The sequence below is a fragment of the Amphiura filiformis genome, chromosome 17, assembly GCF_039555335.1.
Source record: "Amphiura filiformis chromosome 17, Afil_fr2py, whole genome shotgun sequence".
Classification (NCBI taxonomy): domain Eukaryota; kingdom Metazoa; phylum Echinodermata; class Ophiuroidea; order Amphilepidida; family Amphiuridae; genus Amphiura; species Amphiura filiformis.
Genome location: NC_092644.1, coordinates 17,471,466 through 17,497,658, shown reverse-complemented (window position 1 = coordinate 17,497,658; position 26,193 = coordinate 17,471,466). Strand labels below are relative to the sequence as shown.

The 26,193-nt window shown below is 36.3% G+C and overlaps 2 protein-coding genes across 2 annotated transcripts in view; both read left to right on the top strand.

Annotated features, from left to right (window-relative positions):
* The window catches only part of LOC140137394 (neuronal calcium sensor 1-like), a 35,677-nt gene extending 35,336 nt beyond the window's left edge, over positions 1-341 (top strand). Inside the window, exon 7 of the mRNA XM_072159035.1 lies at positions 111-341. Within this exon, the coding sequence (XP_072015136.1) occupies positions 111-209 (99 nt within the window). The 3' untranslated portion in view covers positions 210-341. The remainder of the gene's footprint in view (positions 1-110) is intronic.
* An 8,712-nt stretch (positions 342-9,053) lies between these two features.
* LOC140137014 (adenylate kinase 8-like) lies at positions 9,054-25,894 on the top strand. Its single transcript, XM_072158675.1, has 11 exons — positions 9,054-9,062; positions 10,312-10,425; positions 16,574-16,658; positions 17,471-17,634; positions 18,575-18,725; positions 19,653-19,724; positions 21,430-21,633; positions 22,387-22,518; positions 23,205-23,294; positions 24,039-24,180; positions 24,855-25,894. Exons 1-11 carry the CDS (start codon positions 9,054-9,056, stop codon positions 25,177-25,179), a joined length of 1,488 nt encoding a protein of 495 aa, XP_072014776.1. The 3' UTR covers positions 25,180-25,894.
* The last annotated feature ends 299 nt before the right edge of the window (positions 25,895-26,193 follow it).

The following is a 26,193-nucleotide window of genomic DNA, read 5'->3' as shown; positions in this document are numbered from 1 at the left end:
ACTCCAAAAGCAGATAACCAATTTGAATCATATTCTGTGCAATAGAAATGCCACATTTATTGCGTACATTCTTTTCATTCTCAATATTATTTCTTTCTTATTTTCTTCAGAATGGAGATGACAAGTTAACCAAAGAAGAATTCCAAGATGGGTCTAAAGCAGATCCTTCAATAGTGCAAGCATTATCCCTCTATGATGGGTTAGTATAGAGTCAGTGGAATACAGAAAAGATGTAAACTTTTTTTGTACAATGATGTAATGTAGCATTTATTTAAATACCAAAGCAGAGTTGGAATTTGCATTGGGCTATGCCATTTAAAATCCACACTCCCCCTGTGGAAGATTTTAGAAATATCTTCCACAGGGGAGTATGAATTTTAAATGGAATGAACAGCTCCATTGGAATTTCATACACCTTCTGAGAAAGATTCAACCTGAATCTTCCACAGAGGCAGGGTGAGTTTCAAATAGAGCTGCCTAATGTGTTAATTCCATTTGAAATTCATACTCCCCCTGTGGAAGATATTTCCAAAATCTTCCACAGGGGGAGTGTGGATTTTAAATAGTATAGCCCATTGACTTGCAATGGGCTATTCTGTTTTAAATCCCTCTTCCCTGTGGAATATTGTGGGGGGGCTTCTGTATGATATTGATGTGGCAGTGTAAGGTTCAGAATTTGAAAGTAAGGAGCATTCGGTAATAGAATAATGTAAAAATGTGGGATTTCAAATGGTGTAGTCCAGTGCATTGTAAGTGTTGAGGCATGTGTAATAAAGGTCCGTTCATACTACGCCGCAATTGCTTTGCGGTGCTGCACTGCATCATACTGCAAAATACTGCATTGCGGTATCATTTTAACTTGCAAATGCAACAAGTTGCCTTGAGTTGCAGCAAAAAGTAATCAATATAATCGGGAACGCAATGTAAGTGCAGCGTAGTATGAACGGACCTTAAGTCTTCAAACCCATTGCAACTGTGTGCATGGGATCTGGTTTGGCGACTAATAATATGATAAGGGTACTACTGCCAAATCAGAATAAAAACATTTTGTTTGTGTAATATTCAAATTTATTCAATAAATCATAAATTAATGGTTATCTTTTTTTTTCACCTTCAGTGATCATAGACAATTATTTATGGTATGATAAAGTATTCAAAATTAAATAAAACTGCTTTCAGTATACATGTACCATATTTTCTCAAATTAACGCCCCCGGGCATTGCATTTTACAAAAGAAGGGAACGTTTATTAGAGGTCCTTTTTACAACGATAATTCCCATTAAAAACATTGCTAGTACCCTCTGACAGTGCTGCAGTGCTCCACAAAAATATGGGATTTTTACAAACACTGTAAACAATGTTGATAATAATGGCCTGACACCACATTAATACCATGAAATCAGCGATCAAATGTTCGATAATGCAGGGACTGGATGGTATTTTAACAGCATTAATGGAACAGTTCGGTTGAAAAAATAGTGGGGTGTTTATAAAAGGGGGAGGTGTAAATGAGAGAGAGAGAATATGCTATACATTGTATATATTGTGCTTTTTTCCTGGGCATTATTTTATAATTAAAAAGGGCTATCCCGGAAGATTTTTAAAATATCTGCCACAGGGGAAGTATGGATTTCAAATGGAATGAGCATGTTAGGCAGCTCTATTTGAAGCTCACCCTCCCTTTGTGGAAGATTCAGGTTGAATCTTTCTCATAGGGTGTATGAAGTTCAAATGTAGCTGCCTAATGTGCTAATTCCATTTGAAATTCATACTCCCCCTGTGGAAGATATTTCCAAAATCTTCCACAGGGGTGGTGTGGATTTTAAATGGAACAGCCCAATGTATCATTATTTCCCAGGTCTATGTAAAGGTAGGAAAATATTAAGGGGTGGGGTATGAACGTTTGGACAGTATTTATTGTGGGACATTAGAGCACATCAGACATATCTTCTGATATCAAATAATTTTGATTTTTGAAATTCGCAATGGAATACACATTTTATGGCAAATCATTAAAATTTATATTTTTGATATTTAACAGTACTTGAAGTAAACTTTATAAATCTGATGATTTATACTTAAAGTGTATGTAGGTGGGATGAAAAGCCGACGATCAATTGAAAATTTTGACCTTTCAGTATGAAGATAATGGATTTTTTCCCAAAACACCTAAAAAAAATAGGTCTTTTTGGGAAAAAAATCCATATCTTCAATATAAAAGGTCAAAATTTTCAATTGATCGTCTGCTTTTCCTACCAGCTACATACACTTTAAGAATATATCATTAGATTTATAAAATTTATTTCGAGGACTGTTATATCAAAAATTTGAAAAATATCAAATTTTAATAATTTATCATAAAATTTGTATTATATCGTGAATTTCAAAAAATGAAAATTATTTGATATCAGAAAGACATGCTTCGTATTCAGAATGCAATTCGATATGTCTGAGGTGCTCTCATGTCCCACAAAAAATACTGTCGAAACGCTCATTCTAGATCCCTTAAGTGATGATGAAAAAATGAATATTCATAAGTCTATGCAGTATGTCATTGACAGAAGAGGTATTCAGTAATCATAACAATTTATATATTATATGTCTATTACTCACTATACTGTTATTTATAGCTGTGACATTTATCTTCTAGTAATGAGAATATACTGATATCAGAGAAGATATTGTGTCCTTCCCAGAATCCTTTGCAACATAATATGTTACCTCATTTCATCAAATGACACTCCTATTACTTTGTACAGGCTCCCATTGTTTTCATTTTGAGAATAGACTAGCTAAACATGAGTCGATTGTGAAAAAATAAACATATTTTGAAAGATTATGATGTTATCTGTTAAAGGGTGGGGTATGAACCTTTGGACAGTATTTATTGTGGGACATTGGAGCACATCAGACATATCAAATTGCATTCTGAATACTGAAGAATGTCCTTCTGATATCAAATAATTTTGATTTTTTGAAATTAGCAATGTAATATTTTGATATTTAACAGTACTTTCAAGTAAACTTTATAAATCTGATGATTTATACTTAAAGTGTATGTAGGTGGGATGAAAAGTCGACGATCAATTGAAAATTTTGACCTTTCGTATTGAAGATATAGATTTTTTTCCCAAAACACCAAAAAAATAGGTCTTTTTGGGAAAAAATCCATATCTTCAATATAAAAGGTCAACATTTTTAATTGAGCGTCGGCTTTTTCTCCCAGCTACATACACTTTAAGAATATGTCATTAGATTTATAAAATTTACTGAGGACTGTTATATATCAAAATGTGAAAAATATCAAATTTTAATAATTTGTCATAAAATTTGTATTATATCGTGAATTTCAAAAAATGAAAAACGCTCATTCCAGATCCCTTAATTAAGGTACATTTCTACACTATCAACCAATGTTGCACTAGAAAGCAAATCAGTACAGAAAATCGATCTGAATGCAATGCATTGTGGGAAGTTTCAGATATTTTCTCTGCTGATGTATCATAGGGTTGTAAAGTAGCATAACTTAAACAATAAATCATATTTTGACTACCGAAGTAAGATTGTTATGCCAAAGAAGTAATTCTATAACTTCGTTGTCATAAATAATAGCCACATTCTTATTTAGAATTCAAATAAACAAATTTGTGATAAATAGAGTTGTTTGGTTTTATGTTCCACATTGACCTTTAACCCGTTATGATATACGATGCCAGAGAAAATATCTTACGCTTCCCATAATGCATTTCTTCCATTGCAAGAATCTGTACTGATTTGCTATCCAGTTCAATATGGGTCGATAGTGACAAAAGGTATCTCAATGATCAGAGCACATCCAGAACTTGCAAATTATGTTTATTTCATGACCATCGACACATGTTTAGCCAATCAATTTTCAACATGAAAACAAGTAGAACATGCATAAAGTATTAAATGGGAATGTTATTTAATGTAATGATTGGATGTATCATGTTCAGTGTTCGAAATAGGGAAAATATGGAGGTTGTCCCGAGGACAACTAAAGCATAAATTCTGCTTGTCCTCAAAACAATTTGGTTGTCCCCAAAATGTGTCATATATTTGGAGGTAAAATATAATGGTTGTCCAGGGGATAAGTACATAGCTCAATTTGGTTGTCCCCGGTGATTTTTGGACAAGAGGACAAGAGGATAAGTGCTTATTTCGAACACTGATCATGTTGCAAAGGATTCTGGGAAGGACAAAATATCTACTCTTATACTATACTATGCTGTTATTTTCTTCTCAAATGTTGGGAGAAAAAAGTGTGCCACAATACAGGGTGTCTGAACTGTTCAGTGCTAATAATTCAAGATATACAGGGTGTTTACAAAATCATCATTGGGCAGGGGAAAAACCTATGTACTTGTGGCCCTTGAACATGTTTTGCTTTAAACATGTTCAGGGCCCAATGACACAGAGATTTTTTTCCTGCCCAACAATGAAATGATACTTTGGTTAAATAGTCAGAAAAGTTAGACAAAGTAGACTCATTTTAGTGTTCTGTTTCATTTTTTCTACCTCAGTATTTTTTTCGTACCAGTGCCTTAATTTTGCCTTCAAGATTTTCCTTTTTTTATGTATCAAGGAAATTTACAATATTATAAGAAGTAAAAGAAGAAATATTTATGCTTTGCAAGGTAAATTTGACAATCATGAAAATATACACTTGGTTCATTGGTATGTGTAGGAAAGTAAAATGTGATTTTTTTGGTTTAAAATGTGACTTTTGGTCAAGAACTCTTTTTGGTAAGAAAATGTTGGAAAAATAGTGACCCTATCCAACATTCCAAGTGTTGAATATATTGGACTCATAAACTCTGTACAAAGTATAGGAAGTAAGATCCTGAAAACATAATAATGTGACCCATCTCAAGTTGCCACTTAAACATTTACTTGAACTTTTTTAGATCATATCGGTTAAAAAATGCAAATGGCAGCTAAAATATTATGCAAATGTAAGATGTTCTACAGTTCTTGTACTCATACAACAAATTAATTTATGCACATTTATGTTGAAAGAATCAGAATTGATTTGACAAGAATATTCTAACCCTGTTTTGTGTTTGTTACGTGTGGTCAAAATAATAATTTTGCTATTGTAAAATATTGTGTACAAAGAATTGTATAGCAAATTATAAGATAAACAAGCAATACTAATACCGTGCCTATGCACTGCACTAAAATTGTGCCTAATAATATACTGTGTGTGTTTAATTTCTCTATATGATTTTGCAAATATGGGAACTGTTTGCACAAAATGAGTGCAGCAAAGTTACAAGTTGGTGGTTTCGAGATCTGCCAATTGTTGAGTTGCTGTTCTTTGTTTGAACTTTGGTACTTCATCAATATTACTGTCATCAGTAGATAGCTACTTCATCAATATTACTTCAGTCTGTCCACATAGAAGTACAAATCAAATTTGTGGCATCGGGGGTCAATGCTTTGCGTCGAACGCGACATGACGCGTAAAGAGCATGGTGCGCTCGGCAAGTACAAATCGCGCAGCAGTTGGCGCGCCAAAGAAGCATTGCACTGAAATAATTATTCTCATACCTCCAGTTTCCGAGGTCTATTTACTTTGTACTTGTAAGTGGACAGACTGTATCATCAGTAGATAGCTACTTCCGAAGTCCCTGTATTGTCAGTTGTATGTCCTTTGTAAATGGCTGTATTCTGTTTTCAATTCTATCCCCATTAAAAAAGGACATACCACTGCCAATACAGGTGTCTTCAAACTAAACAGTTGGAATGTCTTGAAACTACCAACTTGCGACTTTTTACTCTCATTTTGTGGGCGCAAGTCACATGTTGTAGTAGTGGTACCTACAGATTTTTTTTAATGTGAAATTTTATATGAATCTTCAATCAGAGCCCAGTCTCCAGGGTTAGACTTGTCAAAGGTATGAGGATCAATCACTTAATTCTTAAAAAGGAAATACTGAAAGAGTGAAAATTTTTGTGCTACATTTTTTCCGCGCTCCAAGCGGCTACGGCAAAAATAACGACGCATGAATATATTCCTTCTTTGTGTAGGTCAGTGGAAGGAATCACAAATTTAAAAACGAAGGAAACAGTCAAAAATTGGTAAGGCGCAAACAAATCCTACAAAAATGTCCATAATTACACTAATGCTGGTTTCATACTACCCTGCCGCTTGCCGCTGAGTGGCGTGGCGCACGCGCATTGCAGACAAATGGACACAATAAAGGCTTGTCATTGGTTGAAACGCCCTGCCGCAGCGGCAAGCGGCAGGAAAGTATGACGGGCACTTATTAAAGTAGGAAGCACGCACCTGTTGGATCTCTGAGATTGTATTTTGCCGTCATTGCCAACCGGAGCATGCTAAATCTTTTTAATTAAAGTATGCAAGACTGATTTCTGAAGGGGTCATGTGTTTGACGATGGGTTTGAGCCCTTTGAATATATTGAAATCTTTGTGAAACTGTGGTATAGTTATTTTATATTTGAATCAAAAGTTCAATGTATTAGAAGTAGGTCTGCATACATGTATTGGTTGTGCCAAATCATGTGTAGAGTTGTAAATTGGACCGTTCAATTGTAGATATTTGTTTTTCTAAAAAAAAATCTGAAGCCCGAAGTAAGTTAATAAAAGACAATGTATTCAGGGACCGTTCACAAACACTTGTAAGGGGGGGGCCTGATGCAAAAAAATTTCATCACGAAAATTTTCGGCCCCCTTTACAGACCTCAAAATTTCAGGGCCCTCCCTTTTGACATGAAAATTATGGGTCAATCCCATAGAAAAGAATATAAACTTAATTTTTCCAGGAAAATTTGTGGTCATTTTTTTCAGGGCCCCCCTTTAGGAGGGTCAAAATTTTTCAGGGCCCCCCTTTTTGCATCAGGCCCCCCTAACAAGTGTTTGTGAACAGTCCCTCATCTTCATTTTAAATTTAGATAGTAGTCAGTCCATGTAAATACTTGACATTGTAAATTATTATTGAACAAAAAACTTGTGTTGCATGAGAATACTATTTACAATATTATTGAAGTTGTGTTTTTTTTATACTTATGTCTCCCACACAACATAAATTTTACACACTTAAAAAGTCTGGATCAAATTTAATCCGGTTGACCATCAAAAAATGAGCTTATCCCAGTCCAAATCAATTCGACTAAATGTACTCAAATGTGTTCCATTTCAGATCAAAATTTGAACCAGTTTAAAATTTATTTGAGTAGAAAAACCAGATAAAAAATGATCTGGAGTTGGATAATCTTATATGTGATCCAGATCTAGATTTGATCCATGCTTGCCCAGAGTGTATATTGATGATGACTGATATTGTGATAATAATAAAAAAACTCCTTGTGAACATTAATTATTCATGGATGTGTTGGATAAATGGTCAGTTGCTGCTGATTATTTGTTGGGGTCATTGTAATGTTAAAATCTAGGAACAATTAAACATTGAGCAATTTCTATCGGATCGATAATTAATATGAGTGAAAATTTTAAACAGACAAGCAAAGATATTCTGTGCAAAATTGTTTTCCTTGTATCCATGGTAACTGCTCTAAGAATTGATGAATAAGCAGGAATAGGTCAAATTGATGACAATGGGCTATTCCATTTGAAATCCACACTACCCCTGTGGAAGATTTAGCTAAAGTCTCCCACAGAGGGAGTATGAGTTTCGAATAGAATAGAATAAACAGTGGGTAACTTCCATTTGCAATACGCTGGCGAAGTTACGTAATTAATCGGATTAATTACCATAGCAATAGGTGAAAACAATTTTGAACATACCGCTATTGCACTACAAGCAGGTTACACTCATCACCTGTGTATGTCTGCAATCATAGATTGAATACAATACTGGTCTTTTCAAAGATACTAATCTTACAGGTGCAAGTGATCAGCATGATATGGTTCAATGAAGATGTACCGCATGAACGTATCAGTGCAGCGCGGCATATTCAAAAATTCAAATAGTAGAGCTGCATCACAAATTGTTGTTACAGTGGAAACTCATTATAACGAAGTTGTCAGGGACAGAGAAATTAGTTCTTTATATCCAAATTTCGTTATATCAGTGTTGTAAAAACAATAAATAACAAAATAATTTTATATCTTGGTTCTGGAAAATTACTTCTTTATAACAGGGTTTTTCTTGTATCCGATTTCGTTATAATGAGGTTTTACTGTAATTTGTTTGTTTGGTTTTTTTTGTCTTGGAATTTGAATGTGGGGTGTGCACTCAATATGCCACCAATTGACAGATCACAGATCCCTGCATATCCTAAAGCAATTGTTAATCTGTAAATCTATTATGTTACATCAGAGTATTCTATTTAAAATACCTTTGGAATATCGACCTGTATAATGTTATAATATGACCGGTTCCCACAAAATGTCGAAAGTTGGTGGTTTCGGACCTTCCAATTATTATTTTGCTGTTCTTTGTTTGAAGACATGTTTATAGTCAGTGGTGTGTCCTTTGAGGATGGGACATAATATCATGTACTCTTTTAATTCTGTCCCATTCACAAAGGTTATACCACTGCCAATACAGGTGTCTTCAAGTAAAGAACATCAACTCAACAGTTGGAACATCTCGAAATTCCAAACTTACGACTTAACGCTCATTTTAGGGGCTAGTCACATAATTATTATCAATATCTTTGTATTGTAATGTATTATGTTCTGAAACTGTATTTAAGGTATTTAAAAGGTTTTGATAAAAATATGTAATTTTATGTACATAAATGTTTTAAGAGATATTGAAAATATATAGTAATAAAAAAGTTGATCAAATGAGAATAAAAGAATGTTTCTGAAATTTGTTAGCTGTCCTTGTTTGTGTTTATAGCGGTTTTTATAGCTGAAATATTATGACAACGGTACAGTTTGGTTGGTGTCATCAAAACATTAAGAACTTGGCAATCAATAACTCCTAACACAACTCACCCAAAAACATCCCCACAGTGGTGTTGCAATGGCAGTAACGGCAAAAGCATTAAAATTTGGGGGGGGGGAGAGTTTTTAATACCAGGACTTTGTTTCAACATGCGAAGTGTAAGTGTAAGTGTATGATACCGGTATTACATTACATCTGTTCTGGGATAAGTTTCAATTTCAGACTCGATTCAAATGAAGGAGTGTTTTGCTTTAATGGCCCGGGTTTGATGGGCCAGTGCAGACAAAATTTGGCTATTTTACCCTATTTGCGGCAACTGCTTTTCGTGCTAAAATGGAAGATGCCCTTGCCTCAAACTTAGCCCCCGCTTCTGCCGCCTATGAGCCAAGGGATAAAATAGGGATGGCAAAGAGTAAGCGTCTAAACCAGACTTGTAGTATTGGGACCCGTCATGAGTACGGGTACGGGTCCGAGCCATGAGTACGGGTACGGGTCCCAGACCATGGGTACGTGCACGGGTCCCAGGCCATGGGTACGGGTACGGGTCCGGCTAAAATAGGGCATGAGTATGCGGGTACGGGTCCGGAGCCATGGGTACGGGTACGGAAATTGGGACTCGAGTACGGGTACGGGTACGAGTAGGCCTACGGGTACAGGTACTACAAGTCTGGTCTAAACATGGGACAAAAAATGGGGACGAAAATTTAGCAAGAGTCCGGAGAAAGATATACTGAGGAGAATGAGAGGACTATCAGATAGCGGAAATGACTCGTTATTTTTTCCTCCTCTCTTTCTATCTCTCTCTCTCTCTTCTCTTTCCCCCTCTTGGCCTGTCGAAAATTGCTTACAACCCCATCTCCCCTGCCGAAAATTATCTCCCTTTTCTTTAATTCATTCTTTCTTTCTTTAATTCTGGCTTTCTTTCCTTCCTTCCTTCCTTCCTTCCTTCCTTCCTTCCTTTCTTTCTTTCTTTCTTTCTTTCTTTCTTTCTTTCTTTTTCTTTCTTTCTTTCTTTCTTTCTTTCTTTCTTTCTTTCTTTCTTTCTTTCTTTCTTTCTTTCTTTCTTTCTTTCTTTCTTTCTTTCTTTCTTTCTTTCTTTCTTTCTTTCTTTCTTTCTTTCTTTCTTTCTTTCTTTCTTTCTTTCTTTCTTTCTTTCTTTTTTCTTTCTTTTTTTCTTTCTTTCTTTTCTTTCTTTTCTTCCTTCCATCCTTCAAACCTTCCTTCATTTCTTCCAACATAAGACTTCCCGGGAAGACTTCATTCTTTCCTCCCTTCCTTTCTTCCTCATAAGATTATTTTCTTTATTTCCCCCCATGGCCCCATCTGGCTCTTTTTGCACATCCACAGACGCCTGCCCTTTTCAACCAATCAGGTACGTTGTTTCTTAGGCCTTTGGTCGAAACGTAGCAACAAAAAACAAATCGTTGCCGAAAGAAAAATGGATTCCACCAAAAGCCTCTCAGAATTCCGCCTGATTTTGGTACTTACGCCGAAAGACATGGTCTGTTCGAAATGTATAAGGTAATTGGTGTATTTTTCATACTAGTTTTGTAAAAGTTGGTGTGATTAAGGGGTAGTTTAGCCACTAAAAATTACTCGCAATTGAGTAACCTGCCGAATTATGCAGACTTGTCAATGCTTGTTTACATGTTTATGTAGGTATCACAGGGAAACCTCAGTTAACACATTTGTTAGTCAGTCAAAATGGCCTAAACCGGCAATACAAATTTACATTGAAATTAAAAAGAAGCTTTTTAAGAAGGAAACCTTCATAAATATGTTGTCTATACTTCACTTGACCCAAATATATGATTTTTTTTGGTGATGAGAGACTCGCACATGGAATTTCAGAGAGATTTTGATAGCAGTTCCATTAAAAAAAGGTGCTATCGTCACACAGAGGTCGGTATACACAAGAGTCGCATAAGTTTACATGTTCACGTAACCTCCTTCAACTCATTTGCATGCCATAGAACTGGATACCAGAATCGTATTCTGATTCGTCGTGCCTTCTAACCTGTTCTAATTAGCATACTTTTGGATACCTCCATATTTGGTATTACCTAATTAATTATTTATACCTCTATGTTGTTGGCGATCCTGACTTTTAGACCACCCGAGCTATATAAGGTACAAATTGCAAATTTATCATATTAAACTTTTGCAACAAGGTTAAACATGTTCTCAACTGTACAAACATACTTTTTATTCCATCGAACAAGCTTTATTTTGTTCCAAAATTCACGTTTTTATAGCTATTTTTGACATAAAAGAGCTGGTAATAAAACCGGTGATGCCAGCTCCGACGTTTTCGCGTAGCCCAGGCGCTTGATGTACGCTTGTTTTGACGGTAATTTACGCTAGCGTATCATGCATTTTCAAGCGCGTTTGACATCGTTTTACTGCGTGACGCAATTCTGCATTTATTCAAGATGGCGAATTTCTCGAAAAACGTAATGTATTTTACCCCGTAATTTCCCTCATTACTCAAAACCCTGCCCTCTTTCGCGTAATAATTGAGCTGTTAAAAGCGATACCAATTGACATGATTACCATTTCCATCGTTTATACTAACCGATCCCGTTTACTAACCGCTCCCATTTACTCATCTAGCGGGGCCCAGCAAGCGCTGGTACCCGCTAGTTCTATTAAACCGGGATATCGATCCACAATGCTAGTACTAGCCTTTAGATTTCACGTGTTGATTTAGAAATTTTTTCAGCCGACAGTGAAAGATGGTGAAATCAAAACGGAAATTCTGACAAAACTATGATATAGCTCACGGTGATGTGCTTTAGAAAGTTGGGGAAAATCCTTCATTAGCGAACTATATTACTTTGAAAGGCTAAAAGGTTGATCCAAGAAAAAGCTCGCGGGCCGAGCTGAAGCCTATAAAAATCGAATATCTTACACTAAATGACTGAATTTCAGGCCTAAGTTTAACACCAGGATTTAAAAAAAAATCAGTATCAAGCATTATAGTTTTTCCAGCCATTTACTGAAAAAATGAAAATTATTGCTTTTCATTTGGCTGAGAACAAAATTTTTACACTGAAAAGGTGTAACTCAAAATTTTGCTCATTTCAACACCAATTTCGATCGTTTGTATTGCCTCATTAAATGACTGAGTGAGCCTTGCAGAACAAAAGAATTGGTTGTGCAGGTAGCTGACTGCTGATAAATTAAGGATGCACACATAATCCAGTTTCTACACATGTTGCTAGTGAATTTAGTATCTAACTTGAACCAAACTTACACTTTTGTAAAAGATAAAACGGCAACAGGCTTATAGTTATTCAGGCTTACGGCTCAGTGGCATAATGCTAACCTTCTAATTATGCCAATGTAATGGTTTGTTTGCGAAGAGTTGGTGTATAATTTATCCTTTAAATTAATTGCTGGATTTTTTTTCCTTTTCTAAGTTAAAGGTGAACCAAAGTGTTACAAAATCAACATTAAGTTTCCACTTAATACATTGAATATGATTTATTGACCATATCATGGTGTTGAGAAATGTTATAAATGTTCTCTGAATTTATGTTGTTACCCTAAGTATTAATTAAGTACATCGTCAGTAGTAATAGTAATTAGTATTAAGAATAAGGTAACTAACAAGTATTATTACTAGCCTAGTCAAAAGTATATAATGTATTGTATTCTTGGAAAAGAGCCATCCCCTCAAGGCCCTCATTATAAAAACTTTGGTATGTTACAATTTTGGGTGAATGACATGAATGTCAAATGGATTTGGAGGATGCTGACACAAATCACTGTTAATCCCAACAGTTATGTTACACCTTTGTTGGTGGATCTGTCTCATTACGCTCAAATGAATTTTGTAAATATCTGCCAAATAACTGCATTATTATAATTATATTATTGAAAGTTTGAGACTTTCAAAAGCATGCATACTTTTGGAGCAACATTTTTCCTTATGGTTAATGTACAAACACATGTTTCTTTGAATACTAATCTCAATTTTAGCCAAAAAGTCATTCAAATTTGACACTAAATAATTATATGCATACATGTATATCCAAGCTCTTGACACATAGATGGTCTGTAGAACATTAATGGTTAAGGGTTTATTCCTGCTTATTGACTTGGTGATATATGAGACTAACTAGTTTTTGTTTTGTTTTCTACAAAACGGGTGATGGTATATAATAACGAAAACAAAAAGTTCTTATTTTCAGTTAATCAAGATATTTCGTGTCCTACATCAAAACAATGAGGGCATTGTTTAAATCAGGGAGGGGATAGTGTTGTGGTCACAGGTTATCAATTACCACCCCCTTTTAATTCTACTCAAGAGTTATGTTGATTACATATAAGCATGTGATACCTGAATATCCATGTCTTAATTAATGGACACGTCACAAGGGAGCATTATCGTAATAGTGCATAGCTCTCTGCAAGAAGCTAACAACCTCCTGAAGGTCTCTTAACAATACAATGTTAACCTCATGGTCCACCCAGATTTCTTAGTAACAAAGGTAAACAAAGGATACCAGTGGTCCACACATTGTTCTACTCGCCCACTTGCTCATCTTGGAAATGGTATCTAATGAATATTAACTATTAGAGTGATTGGTTAATGAGCTGGTTACACTTATATCTGAGGGGCCTTATTGGTCAAATACTTAGTTTACAGTGATCCATTATTTATCTTATTGTGGTATATACTTTTTGCCTTTGCCTAAGGAGAGGGAGAGTAGGACGGTAGAACAGTAGAAGAGTAGATGAGTAGGAGAGATTCAGTTCAGTATTCTAAGCATTACTCTTAGGAGTTTTACAGTTGTGATCTGACACCGATGTTACATGTATTTTACGCATATCTAATAAACCAGTAACTAACACAATAACTTGGAAGTATATTGTTCATTAATGCTTGTGGCACTTCATCTTACTTCATGATAATATTGTGAACCCACGGTTTACAACAATATTTTAGCCCTATATAGCGCGGGTGGTCTAAAAGTCAGGATCGCCATGTTGTTTACATAGTGACGTCATTAGAGCTGGTCACTTCGTCAAGCATTCGACGAACGAACGTTTGCAGTTTTCTTTTAATTACTGTTATATCGTGAAATATCATATAGCTGAGGTGTTAGTCCAATATGCATAGGAAAATATTTCTTGCGATGACCCATGTTCACAATGGCTAAATAAGCTGTATTTTCGCTGGAAACGGGCCGGGACGAGTCGGCCATTTTGTTTGCAAAGGCATGTTCTTCTCCCGCGTTACCCGGAAGTGGCAGCACCAGAACAAATGACGCCATTTCTGGATTTCATCCGAACGGTTACGTTCACTGCCGTGCATCAGTATAGGCATCAGCGTATCTAGGTTTTACTAAAGTAAAACATCTTTGTATCGTCATGAGACTAAGATCTAGAAACACCCCCGTAATGCTGTTTTGGGGAATTATGCTAGCAGAATCTTTTTAATGAAAGTCAATCTTTGACAAGATGTAACTTTGCTACGGAAAGTGCTATGACAAAAAGGTTTTCAGTGTTGGCTTTCTTTACTCAAGGGCTTTAATTTGATATATAAAATGATGCAGTTTGATGGCAAATTTGAATTCACCTGGCATACCTAAAAGTTTATGGCGATCGTGGTGATCTTTTCTTTTAAAAGAACACCCGAGCTATATCATGTATAAGGTTAAAATAACGAATTTATCAAATTAAACTTTCTCATCATCAAGGACACAAGACTTCAACAAGCTTTATCCACGTTTTTATCGCAATTCCAAAACTTTTGCGTAGCACGGATGCTTTATGTACGCTCGTTTTGACAGTGATTTACGCTCACATTTCCAACTCCAAGACAGTCCAAAAATGTGAAACGCGCTTGGAAATGCTTGATACGTGAGCATATTAATCATGTTAATCACTGTCAAAATGCGCGTACATCAAGCGCTCGCGCTCGTGCTACGCGAAAGTTTTGGAGTTTGCATCACCGGTTTTTGCATTTACGTCAAAATTGCGATAAAACATGGATTTTGGAACAAAATAAAGCTTGTTCGATGAAATAAAAGCAAAGGTATGTTTGTGTATTATAGTTACGAACAAGTTAATCCTTGAATTTTGAAGCAAAAGTTTAATTTGATAAATTTGTAATTTTATAGCTCGGGTCGTCTAAAAGAAAAGATCGCCAAAATGAGCGTACATCAAGCGATAGTGCTACGCGAAAGTTTTACTTTTTAGAGTTTTCAATTTCATCACCGGTTTTGCATTCAGCTCTTTACGTCAAAAATTGTGATAAGCAGATAGAAAACGCTGTCATTTTTAGTCCCTATATTGCGAGGTTGGTCTAGGAAAATTTCGCAGAGAGAATGAATTGGGTTATGGAGAAATCACAAAATACTCTTTCCAAAAATGTTTGTTTTGGTTTCTTCTTAATCTTATTGTTGCCTTATTTTTTGCGATAATTTAACTTACCGTATTTCGTCAAATAGTCGCCCCCCTCAAATTTATAAACGCCCCCACCACTTTTTTCAACCAAGATGTTTCAAAAATGCCGATATTTCCAAGCTATCTTGTGTAGTAAGCTTACCAAGTTGCGCACATGGTCCATAATAGCGTCAATAATTGGCGAAAATCTGGATTATCTGGTTCCGAAGTCAGTGTTTCTAGTTCATAGTTCGTCATTTTAGCGTGTGTTTTTAGTTTACCTAATGATTTTAACGGGAATTATCATTCTAAAATTGACCTTGAATAAACGCCCCCCCCCCCCCTTGGGAAAATGTAACGCCCCCGGGGCGTTTATTTGACGAAATACAGTACATTGTATTTGTAAAATGCAACAAAATGAACTCCAGCTTCCGACATGCCAATCTGCACAACCTGATGCATAAATCGGAAGTAGACCAAATAATTTAAAAAATGAGAAAACAGTTTCTGCTTACCCGGTACCGTACCTATTATGCTGTATTTATTGAGTTATTGTCATTTCACTGAGAAGATGAAGTCTTTGAAGAACATAGAATTAAAATTTATATTTTAGGGAGCGATCGTTATTTATGGCAGGGGGGAATGGGTAAATTTAGGGGGAACACGAAATTTTTTGTGGTCTTGAGGGGGAACCTGAAATTTTAGTTGAACCAGGAGGGGGGATTGTTAAATTTTAAATGGAGAAAATTGGGAAAACAAGGGGGAACGCGAAAATTTTGAGCGGACGCGAGGAGGGAACGCGAAATTTTTTGTCCGATATTTTTGCCAAAACACCCATTCCCCCTGCATTAATAATCACCATTGACGTTACAAGTGGTCACATTTTTGCACTTTGATCAAAGCTCACAGGAGAAAGCGGCAATACTTGTTTTTCTCCCTCGCACTACATGAACATTGTGTAAAATTAATCCACAGTCCCTTCAGAAGTTTGATTACATATGACCTTCTGAAGTTCTGTCCAATTTTTCATGGTCACCATGGATGGGGTCAAACCTAAAATGCCTCAGCATCTCATGATCTTTTATTTTTAAACTTTGAACCATTTTCTTCATGTGTGGAAACACTCATGCTTTTATCACAAAGTGTGCAATGATTCAGCTTTATTAGCAACTTAATTGATGAAAGGAAAAAATTTGACATGGCTTCGTTTGCATGTTTACGGGAACATCTTTTTTTACTGATACCTTGAATATTATTGTTTTCTTTTTTATAGAGACTGATTGAAAGTTTGTTAATCAACAAACCTCAAGATCCACTAGACCATCTGACGGAAGTCCTCAAGAGAGAAAATGATGACGGTAAGATGTACATGTATAAACTTTTACTTCAACACTCATACAATTGTACCGGTACATGTTTACCCCCATTAAATTGGTATAACTATTTTCTTATTTGCTCCCTTACTTTGTTTCTAACACTGTGATGAAAAGACAAGTTCTTGGTTTATCATTCCACCTTTATACTTTCTTCAAGCTACATGTAGAGGTAGGGCTTTGGGAAAATAACAAAAATATTAGGAGCCTCCCAGTTTTTATGACATGTTGACAAAGCCTTTGCAAAATTGCAATTTTACACAGAAATGAACAGTAAATTTGTAACAAATAAACAAATAATCAGTGCCTCCCTCACCAAATTTTAAGAAAGTTCGGACAATATACATGTTATTTTTTTTACTTGGCCTAAAAAAAGTTCTTGTAAAACACAATTTTGAAACTATAATCACCGATATAAAATGTTAATTTAATCAGTGTTGGAATTAAGCATTTTTTAATTTTTTATGCATAGCAAAATTTGCTTTCATTACTTTGCTCTTGGTACATTCACATAGTGTGTAAGTATATGGCATAAAAATGCTACTCAACTCCAAAATTGTGTAGCAAATTGATAAAACTGTGTAGCATTTTGCCAACGATACCAGCTATTTCCAACGCTGTTATTTTTGTAATTCTATCACTTAATTACTATCATTAATATTATAATATACCCTATTTAATTCTTTTAAAACCAAAACATAGGCCTAAATAAAAATCCTATACATGTAGGCATGAATTATATACAATGACAGCCTCGCATCATCATCATCACATCAACTTCTTTTTGACGTTCACAGTTCCTTCAGTGATTATCCATGGTCCACCAGCTGCAGGCAAGACAAGTATTGCACGGATGGTGTGCGCAAAACTACGCACCGCGTACATTAGCCAGGACACACTCTTAGCTGATGATGTTTCACCACTGGCTGCTAAAGCCAAAGAATACATCGCCAAAAATGAGGTAAGACCGTAAGAGTATTAATATACCATGTGCCAATTGAAGTATCGTACCGATAGATTTCCAAGGGGCATGGAAGTTTTCTTTAAAAAAAAACAACTAGTGAGACCAAAAAAAGTTGTCCCACTCACTGATGATTTGAAACAAAATTTCTCCCACCCAACTCTGTATGAAAGTATAATTAAAATTAGAAATAACAAAACTTTCCCCCCCCCCAAAAAAATTTCTTTCCTATCTTCCATACCACCATGCATGAAAATCTAAATCAAGGGCGTAGCAAGCCTAGGCGTAGCAAGGGCCTTGCACTGTTCCTTGTCCATGGGCCCCCAAGGCTCTTGCCACACACCTGAAATTAATCTAATGGTGTTTCCCCACTGACTGCTATAAAAGCCAAAGAATACATTGGAAAATATGACTTTAGGCCAATTTCAATCAAAATTTAAAGAAATTTAGGCCTGTATATTTTATTCATTTACTTGCTTGATTTTTTATAAATATAATTATTGTATTTCTGTATTTTGAATCATGGTATTTATAATTATCTTGTAGTTGATGATACCATTATACTTATTTGTAATATATTGTAAATACATTGTAAATACTGTATGATATTTTGTAAATATTGTGTATCGTAATATATTTTGTTGCTATATAACATGTATCAATGAGGGCCTGCTTGAAAAGCAGTGCTTGTCACTGAAGCAGCATAACCCTCAATAAAGAAAGAATAAATAAATAAATTCACTCAGGCTCAGAAATTCAGTGAGAATCCATTCTCGCAGAGAGAGATTCTCAACTGATTTGCATGAATCTAAAGAGATTCTCGTAAATTTTCTGACTCTACACAAAAGTGTGTAGGAACTTGTAAATGAATTCCAACCATGTCTTTTTTTGTGTGAAGAATTCTTAGTGATTTTGTACATGATTTCCATTCTCCTGATAGAAAGTTCCCACAGAGCTATGGGTTGACATGGTGAAGACCAGGCTACAGTTGTTTGATTGCATCAAGAAGGGGTGGGTTATGGATGGTTTCCCACAAAGCAGGGAACAGGCACTAGCACTACAAGAAGTAGGCATAAGTCCTAAACACTATGGTAAGTACAAAATAATCATAAAGGATAGGATTTTGTTGTTTTTACTATCCTCTATAGATGATAGGCAGGTCCAACATTTTGAGTAGTGGATGCTGGTGCACATTCTTAGGCAGTTAGATATTATTTTTATTTTAATAACTAAAAATTTACTTTTTTTAAGGAAAAAAATATGTTACCGTCATTAAAACTCCCCTTATTTTAAGTTGAACTAAACTTGTTTATAAAATCAGTTAATGCGCATTATTGCGTATTGCACACTATTTGATCTATATGGGGGCAACAATTGAGATAAAGACACAAATATGGAGTAAAAGAACAACAAAATACATACAAAAAATAAACATCGCAAAATCTCTCACATTGTACAGTACCAGCACATCCTGGGAGATACAGAATTGATGCTGCAGCCAAACAAAATTGTTTCTTGTTTGCTTGTAGTCACCTTTTCTTCACTTGCACATATGAATATATCGGTGACTGTAGCATAGCCATTGGGAGGGTGAGGGGTAGAAAAAAAATTAAAGAGAAATGTGCTCCTCTGACAAAAAAAGAAAAAGAAAATCGGGAAAGCAAAAGGATCAAGGACCCCCTTTCCACCAAAATGGGCCAAAATAGTGTTAAATATCAAATTTTTTTGGGCTACCCTACGTGGGCACCTTGTGCCAATAAAGCCCTTTTACCCCGATCATGGGCTAAAATAGTGTAAAATATCAAATTTGTGCATGCGCATAAGCATTTTTTTGGAAGCTCAAAGACTTTACATGTCCAAAAAAAAAAGGTATATGTATATATCCCACTGATAATGCTGGGTCAAAATTAGCTAAAATAATGTACTCACAAATTTTTTATATTGTCCCCCCTGACCAAGAAAGCTGGTTGTGCCCCTGCTTTCACCTTGCACATAAAATTCTTTTTGTTCTTTTGTAGTGGTTCTTGATGCTCCTGATAGCGTGTTGATAGAGAGACAGATGGGGAAGAGAATAGATCCGGAAACAGGAGGTAAGACTCGGTTGCACCGCAGGTGTTCCTAAACAAGTCAGCATGAGCCATCTTATTCAGGCTCACCTCCTCCCCATTGGGTGTTGCAGGCTATAAAGACAATGTCAATTGTGCTATTTAAATGTCACTATAATAAACTGCTCCAAAAAAGAAACTTACCAGGTAAGAAATTTGTCTGTCAAATTCAAACGACAAATTGTGTTACACTAAATGGGATATGAGTGGAAGCAGTGTTAATTTACGCGAATTTTGACACCTCATTTGTTGCAAACGGATGAGTATTTTTGAAGTTATGCTTATTTAACCGAACCTATCCACTAGAATGAAAGTTGCACTCATACCACTTGAGATGGTTGGCAGTATACAGGTGTAATCAGTCAAGTGTGAGTTGACAAAGAATAAAAGTTCTGAACATCCTTTCATGTGTCTATTTATTGTGTCAATTCATTGGGGCGGACCTGCAACTTTCAAATTTGATAGTAGGCTTGTTCAAATGAGCATAACTTCAAAAGTTTTGATCTGTTTGCGACAAATGAGGTGTCAAACTCACAAATGTACACCGCTTCCACTCATATGCTATTCAGTATAATACGATTTGTCGTTTGAACTTGACAGACGAATTTCTTACCTGGTAAGTTACTTTTTGGGACCAGTTTATAATCAGCTGGTAATAGGCGGGAATTATTCCAGTTTTGGTACTGCACGAGTCAATAAAGCCCCAAATCATCCGCGCGTAAATTCACATAAGTGTGTGTCAGTCATGCAATACGCAATGTAGGTGCATGCTGCGGCCAGCTGTATGTACGCCATTCTATATCAATCCACAATGGTATGAGTCCCGCCTATTACGAGCTGATCAGAGTATAATTACTTTTGACAAGAGGAGAAAAGTGTCAGATATACGGTAGTTAAAAGAAGGTAAAATGTATGAAAACAATGAATGTATCTTTGACTTTGAATATTTACTTTTTGGCCTCTCTACTATGATCAGCTGGTAATAGGTGAGAATTAATTATTTGGTTTTTGTTACTGCGCGTGTCAATAAAGTACCAACTTACAGCCGCTTATATTCACAAAGTGCAGTTCTAGGTGCTGTGCCCAGCTGTGTATGCACCATTCTAAATCAATCCATGATGTTATGAGTCCCACCCATTAGGAGGTGATCAGAGTTTAATATCCAAACTGTTGGAGCCATTTATCTCCGAACCTATAAGGATGTTTCGGTGATCGCCTTTTCATGTAAGGTAGAAAAGATTGTGTCATAAAATCAGACATCCCACCCATATTTGACTTTTATTTCAAGGATTTGACTCTCTAGTTTTTACTTCCGACAACTGGTTTGAGACTATCATCTGTTGATGACAGATTTCAGCTACAATAATTATACCACTTGTCTTATTGCAATGGGCTCTTCCAGTTGAAATCCACACTACCCCTGTGGAAGATTTTAGAAATACCTTCCATAGAGGGAGTATGTTTTTCAAATGTAATTGGTCAGGGTTAATCATTTTGAAACCATTATACTCCTCCTGTATTATGGCTTGACCTATATCTTCCACAACTGGAGTGAGTATTTCAAATGGAAGTTACCCAACTGTCTATACTATTCGAAACTCATACTCCCTCTGGGGAAGACTTTAACTAAATCTTCTACAGGGGTAGCATGGATTTTAAATGGAATAGCTCATTTGTCTTTTTGCAACAGGAGTATATCATACAACATTTGACTACCCCAGCAATGCGGAAGTAGAACGTCGCCTCGTTGAGCCACCGGAGGGCTGCAGCGAGGAGTCCATGGTGGATAGACTAGTGGTATACCATAGACATACACAGGGCCTACAGTCATGTTATGATAAACTCTACAAGGCTGTTAACGCTGACCAACCTACAGCTGATGTCTTTTCACAAGGTGGGTAGCAAAGCAATGACATGCCTCTCTCTCTCTCAGTGGTGGCACTGGGGGGTCTTTCAGTGGTGGGTGGGGGGGGACATGGTCTGACAGGTTGCTCTCCTCCCAGTAAAAACCCAAAACTACACATACACTTTTTGCACCAATTTTGCGCAAAATTTGTTTTATTTTTGCCTTCACCCCTCCCCAAAAAAGGTTTCTGGTGCAGCTACTGCTCTCTCTATCTGTCAGGTGGTGCTATGGAGCACTGCTGTGGTCTTCACAAGAGTACGCCATCTTACTTGATCCGCTGTCAAGTGGGTTGCACCATGCTCTTCTTGATTTGAAACCAGCTTCACATCATCAGTCCAAGATGATTAAAATTTTAGGTCTTTTGGGGAAAAAAATGTATATTATTCAATATGAAAGGTCAAAATTTTCAAATGATGGTCAGCTTTTCCTCCCACATACATACACCTAAGTACATATCATTAGATTTATAAATTTTTCTTCGAGGACTGTTAAATGTCAAAAGTATCAATTTTTAATAATTTGTCATAAAATTTGTATATTATTGCAAATTTCAAAAAGTCAAAATAATATTATTTGATATCAGACACAAAACATCGCTATCCAATCCCTTAATGTGAATAATCCGGAGTTATCAAGCACCAACCTGTAACAAATAATCTCCCGGTAGTTTCGCCACGCAGTATTTTAGTGATATATCTTTCTGACTGCAACATTTTTTATTTTTTTGTTTTTCTTTCTCAGTGATGACATTCCTGAGCAGTAGACAGCGCACACTGGCACCACACAATCCACGCATCGTCTTGTTAGGTCCAACAGGGAGTGGCAAGAGTGTACAGGCAGCTCTGCTGGCCAGTAAATACAATATTGTCAGCGGTAAGTACATTTTACGTCACAACAGCGTCTCGTACATGTGGATACTCTTTTACGGTATATGGGTGCAATCAAGTTTAGCAGCACTCAAATTTGGCGCTTACCCATGAGCATGACCTACACTAGCTTCCAGAGAAGTTGGGCAGTCTTTTGTTCAGATTGACACAAGCGCCCGGTTAATGAGCGACATATGCGGAGCCTACATGAGCGGGTAAGTTGTGACATACACAGCTGCTACTTACCCAGATGTCAGTTGTAAATTTCAGCTTCGTAAAGTCAGTTAGGACCGTTTTAAACAGACTTCAGATTTAGCCAACATTTTATGTAGTCATCCCCAGTACAAATGTTATTTAAGATATCTATTTGAATGCTACCAGGCAAGCTGTGAATCACTGCAACTGGTCCAACTTGGGCCAACTAGCAAGTTGTTAAAATAAGTGAGCCCTGTAGTTTGTCGGTCAGATCACATAGTGACGATTTGCAACATACGCATTTCGAGAAAACATAACAAACTAATGCACCAATTTTCTCAAAAATGTTACAAATGTTGAATATGTCACTATGTGATTCGGCCAATGAGTTTAGCAGTGAGCCTATCACCACAAAAGAAATATCAGACTGAACTCAGATGGAGTTAATAATTTTGTGAATCATTATTTTATTTTCTATCGTAATATTCTCTTTTACAGTGTCATCGGGTCAATTGGTACATGAAGCCATTGCAAATGAATCCAAGATTGGAGAAGCAATTAAACCGTATGTTGACAGAGAAATGTTAGGTAAGCAGCGTTGACTAAAGACATTTTTTATGTGAAGCATTATGATTTGTGTTACATTTGCACACTTCACTGTGTAGCATAAAATTACTACACATATCCACAATTAATTTTGTAGCAAAGTGATCAAAATTGAGTAGCATTTTGCTATGTGATACCGGCTATGGCCAACGCTGTAGTTAGTAGGTAAGTCTTTTATACTTCATCAGGTTTGCTATTATGCAGGATGGCCGAGGGTTGAAAAAAACGATGCGTGTTATGATGGTTTCATACTGCACACTGAGCGAAGTGATGCTTCATCATGCCGCTTGTACTTTTCTGCGTCTAGCGGCAGCGGCATGACTTTGAAAGCCGGCATTGCTAGGCTGATTGTGTATGACGTCAAAATTGTAGTCAGAGCGGCAAAGCTACAAGTCAAGCTTAGTCAAGTCAATGACTTCAATGCTTAATGTATGCTCAATACTTTGCAGAATTTTGTTCAATCAAAGGCAAAATCATATCAGCAAAGTTCAGGATGCTATCTAAGCCTGATTAAAAAAATAAAATGCTTTGATCAGAAATGTCTGTACACATGAGAATCCGGACCTCAACATTCTGGCAACTGCAATCTTTGGAAGAATTTAAAATGTTATAAAGTTTGTTTGTTGTTGTGTTGTGTTTTGTTTTGTTTTCATCACTGAGTTACCGTACCAATATTTGAAATGAGACATACAGATTTTGATAACTTTTACATTCTTTCTCGTACAGTTCCAGACAATCTAATTTTGAAAATCCTGGATGAGAGATTGAGTCAGTTGGACTGTGCTACAAGAGGCTGGGTGCTTAGAGGATTCCCACCTACCAGGGAACAAGCAGAAAATCTACAGAATGAAGGACATGAGCCTAATAGGTGAGTATGTGGCCAGTATACAGTTTTGATGTTTTGCATTGTCTTGCTATAAATGCAGTGGTAATTTTGCCGCAGCTTTGGGCTTTTCCTCCCAGCAGAGAGGTGGTGGAATCAAATATAAAGTGTGTACTGGTAGGCTACTTGGGATAAGCAAGTAATCATTTGATTGTGTGTCTGTAGGATAAAGGGGGTCATTCAAGTCTGCAAACAGAAGGGGTCATAAGGTGACAAGAAGTGATGAGATCTACGGTTTAGCAAGTTTTCATATGCATGTCATGAATTTGGTTAGTTTTTAAAAGAGTGACATTTTTGCTGCAATTTTAGGAAGGAAATTCAAATTTGCATGAAATGAATGGAAATAAGAATCACTGGGTGAAAAAAAAATTATTTGGAGGTTTTATTGAGCTATTGCAGTTGAAATCCATGCCCTCCATAATTATGGAAGACATGACCTTAATATTCCACACAGGTAGTGTGAATTTCAAATGGGACTACCTGAACAGGTGACTCCATTTGAAATTCACACTGCATGTGTGTGGGAGATTAAGGTCATGTCTTCCATAGTGGGTGCATGGATTTAACTGGAATTGCCCATTGACATGCATAGTATTTGCCAAATGTTTAATGTCCTATTTCCAACCTATTTCAAAATTTAATATTTTCATTTTTCACAGAGTATTCTTCTTAGATGTACCCAACGATTCCGTCTACGAGCGGCTAACTCTCCGCTCACTGGACGCCGTCACGGGTGACCGCTACCATGCCCTGTACAACCCGCCTCGCACAACTGACATCAAAGATCGTTCAGCGCAGCAACCGACTGACGCAGAAGACGCAATCCGACAGAGGCTGTCTAATTACTACGCCTTTGCGGAGGAGATTGCAGATTTTTACGAGGACGCGCAGCACATCAACGCGGACCAGGATCCGCACACAGTGTTTGAGTGCGTAGAAAGTATGCTGGTTAACCCACTTCCAAAGAGAGCTCAGGTGGAATAAAAAATGTTTCGCAAGAAATTATTAGTCTCTATAAAAATGGTGGTTTTGACAATGAAATTGTGCCTTAGAAAAGAGATGTTGACTTCAGTGAGGTAGAACCAAAGAGTACCGACTCTGTCATGTTTTTGTGTTGCTCATGGAGGGTAAATAGTGTACCTCCCAATGAGGTAGAACCAAAGAGTACCATCTCCGCCATCTTTGTGTGTCGCTCATGGAGGGCAAATAGTGTACCTCCTGATGATTTTGCTATGCGTCAGGTAAACTTGATTGCATTCTGTGTGTAACTGGTTGGTGCCAAAAATGCGTAAATCTTTGTAACATGCAAGCTTAAAGACACAAATTATCGTTCAATTTTGGGCTCTTGCCGAAATATGCCAGAAATACTCTACTTGCTCTCCATGAGCGACAAACCAGCATGGCAATTTGCAGTTAGCATTACACACGGGGTTCTCTTTGGGTATAATCTCTTTGATTGCCTTCCAGTTTCAAAGATTTGTCCACTGATGAGCAGTAGAAGAACGAGTTATCAGTTGAGATGAGAACAAGTGAACAATTAAGGATCCATCCCCCAAATTTGCGCCGTGCAATGCCAACTTTGAATAGTACAAATTGTGACAAATTGGTACAATACTAGTAATTTTAGTTTTAAAAAAATGGTGTTTTATTAGAACTTGTTAATGTGCAAATATTTGGGTGATGTTTAAGGGATCTAAAATGAGCGTTTATTATGTTTATTAGTATTTTTGTGGGACATGAGAGCACCTCAGACCTATCGAATTGCATTCTGAATACTGAAGCATGTCTTTCTGATATCAAATAATTTTCATTTTTTGAAAATCACAATATAATACAAATTTTATGACAAATTATAAAAATTTGATATTTTTCCAATTTTTGATATATAACAGTCCTCGGTAAATTATATAAATCTAATGATATATTCTTAAAGTGTATGTAGCAGGAGGAAAAGCCGACGGTCAATTGAAAATTTTGACCTTTCATATTGAAGATATG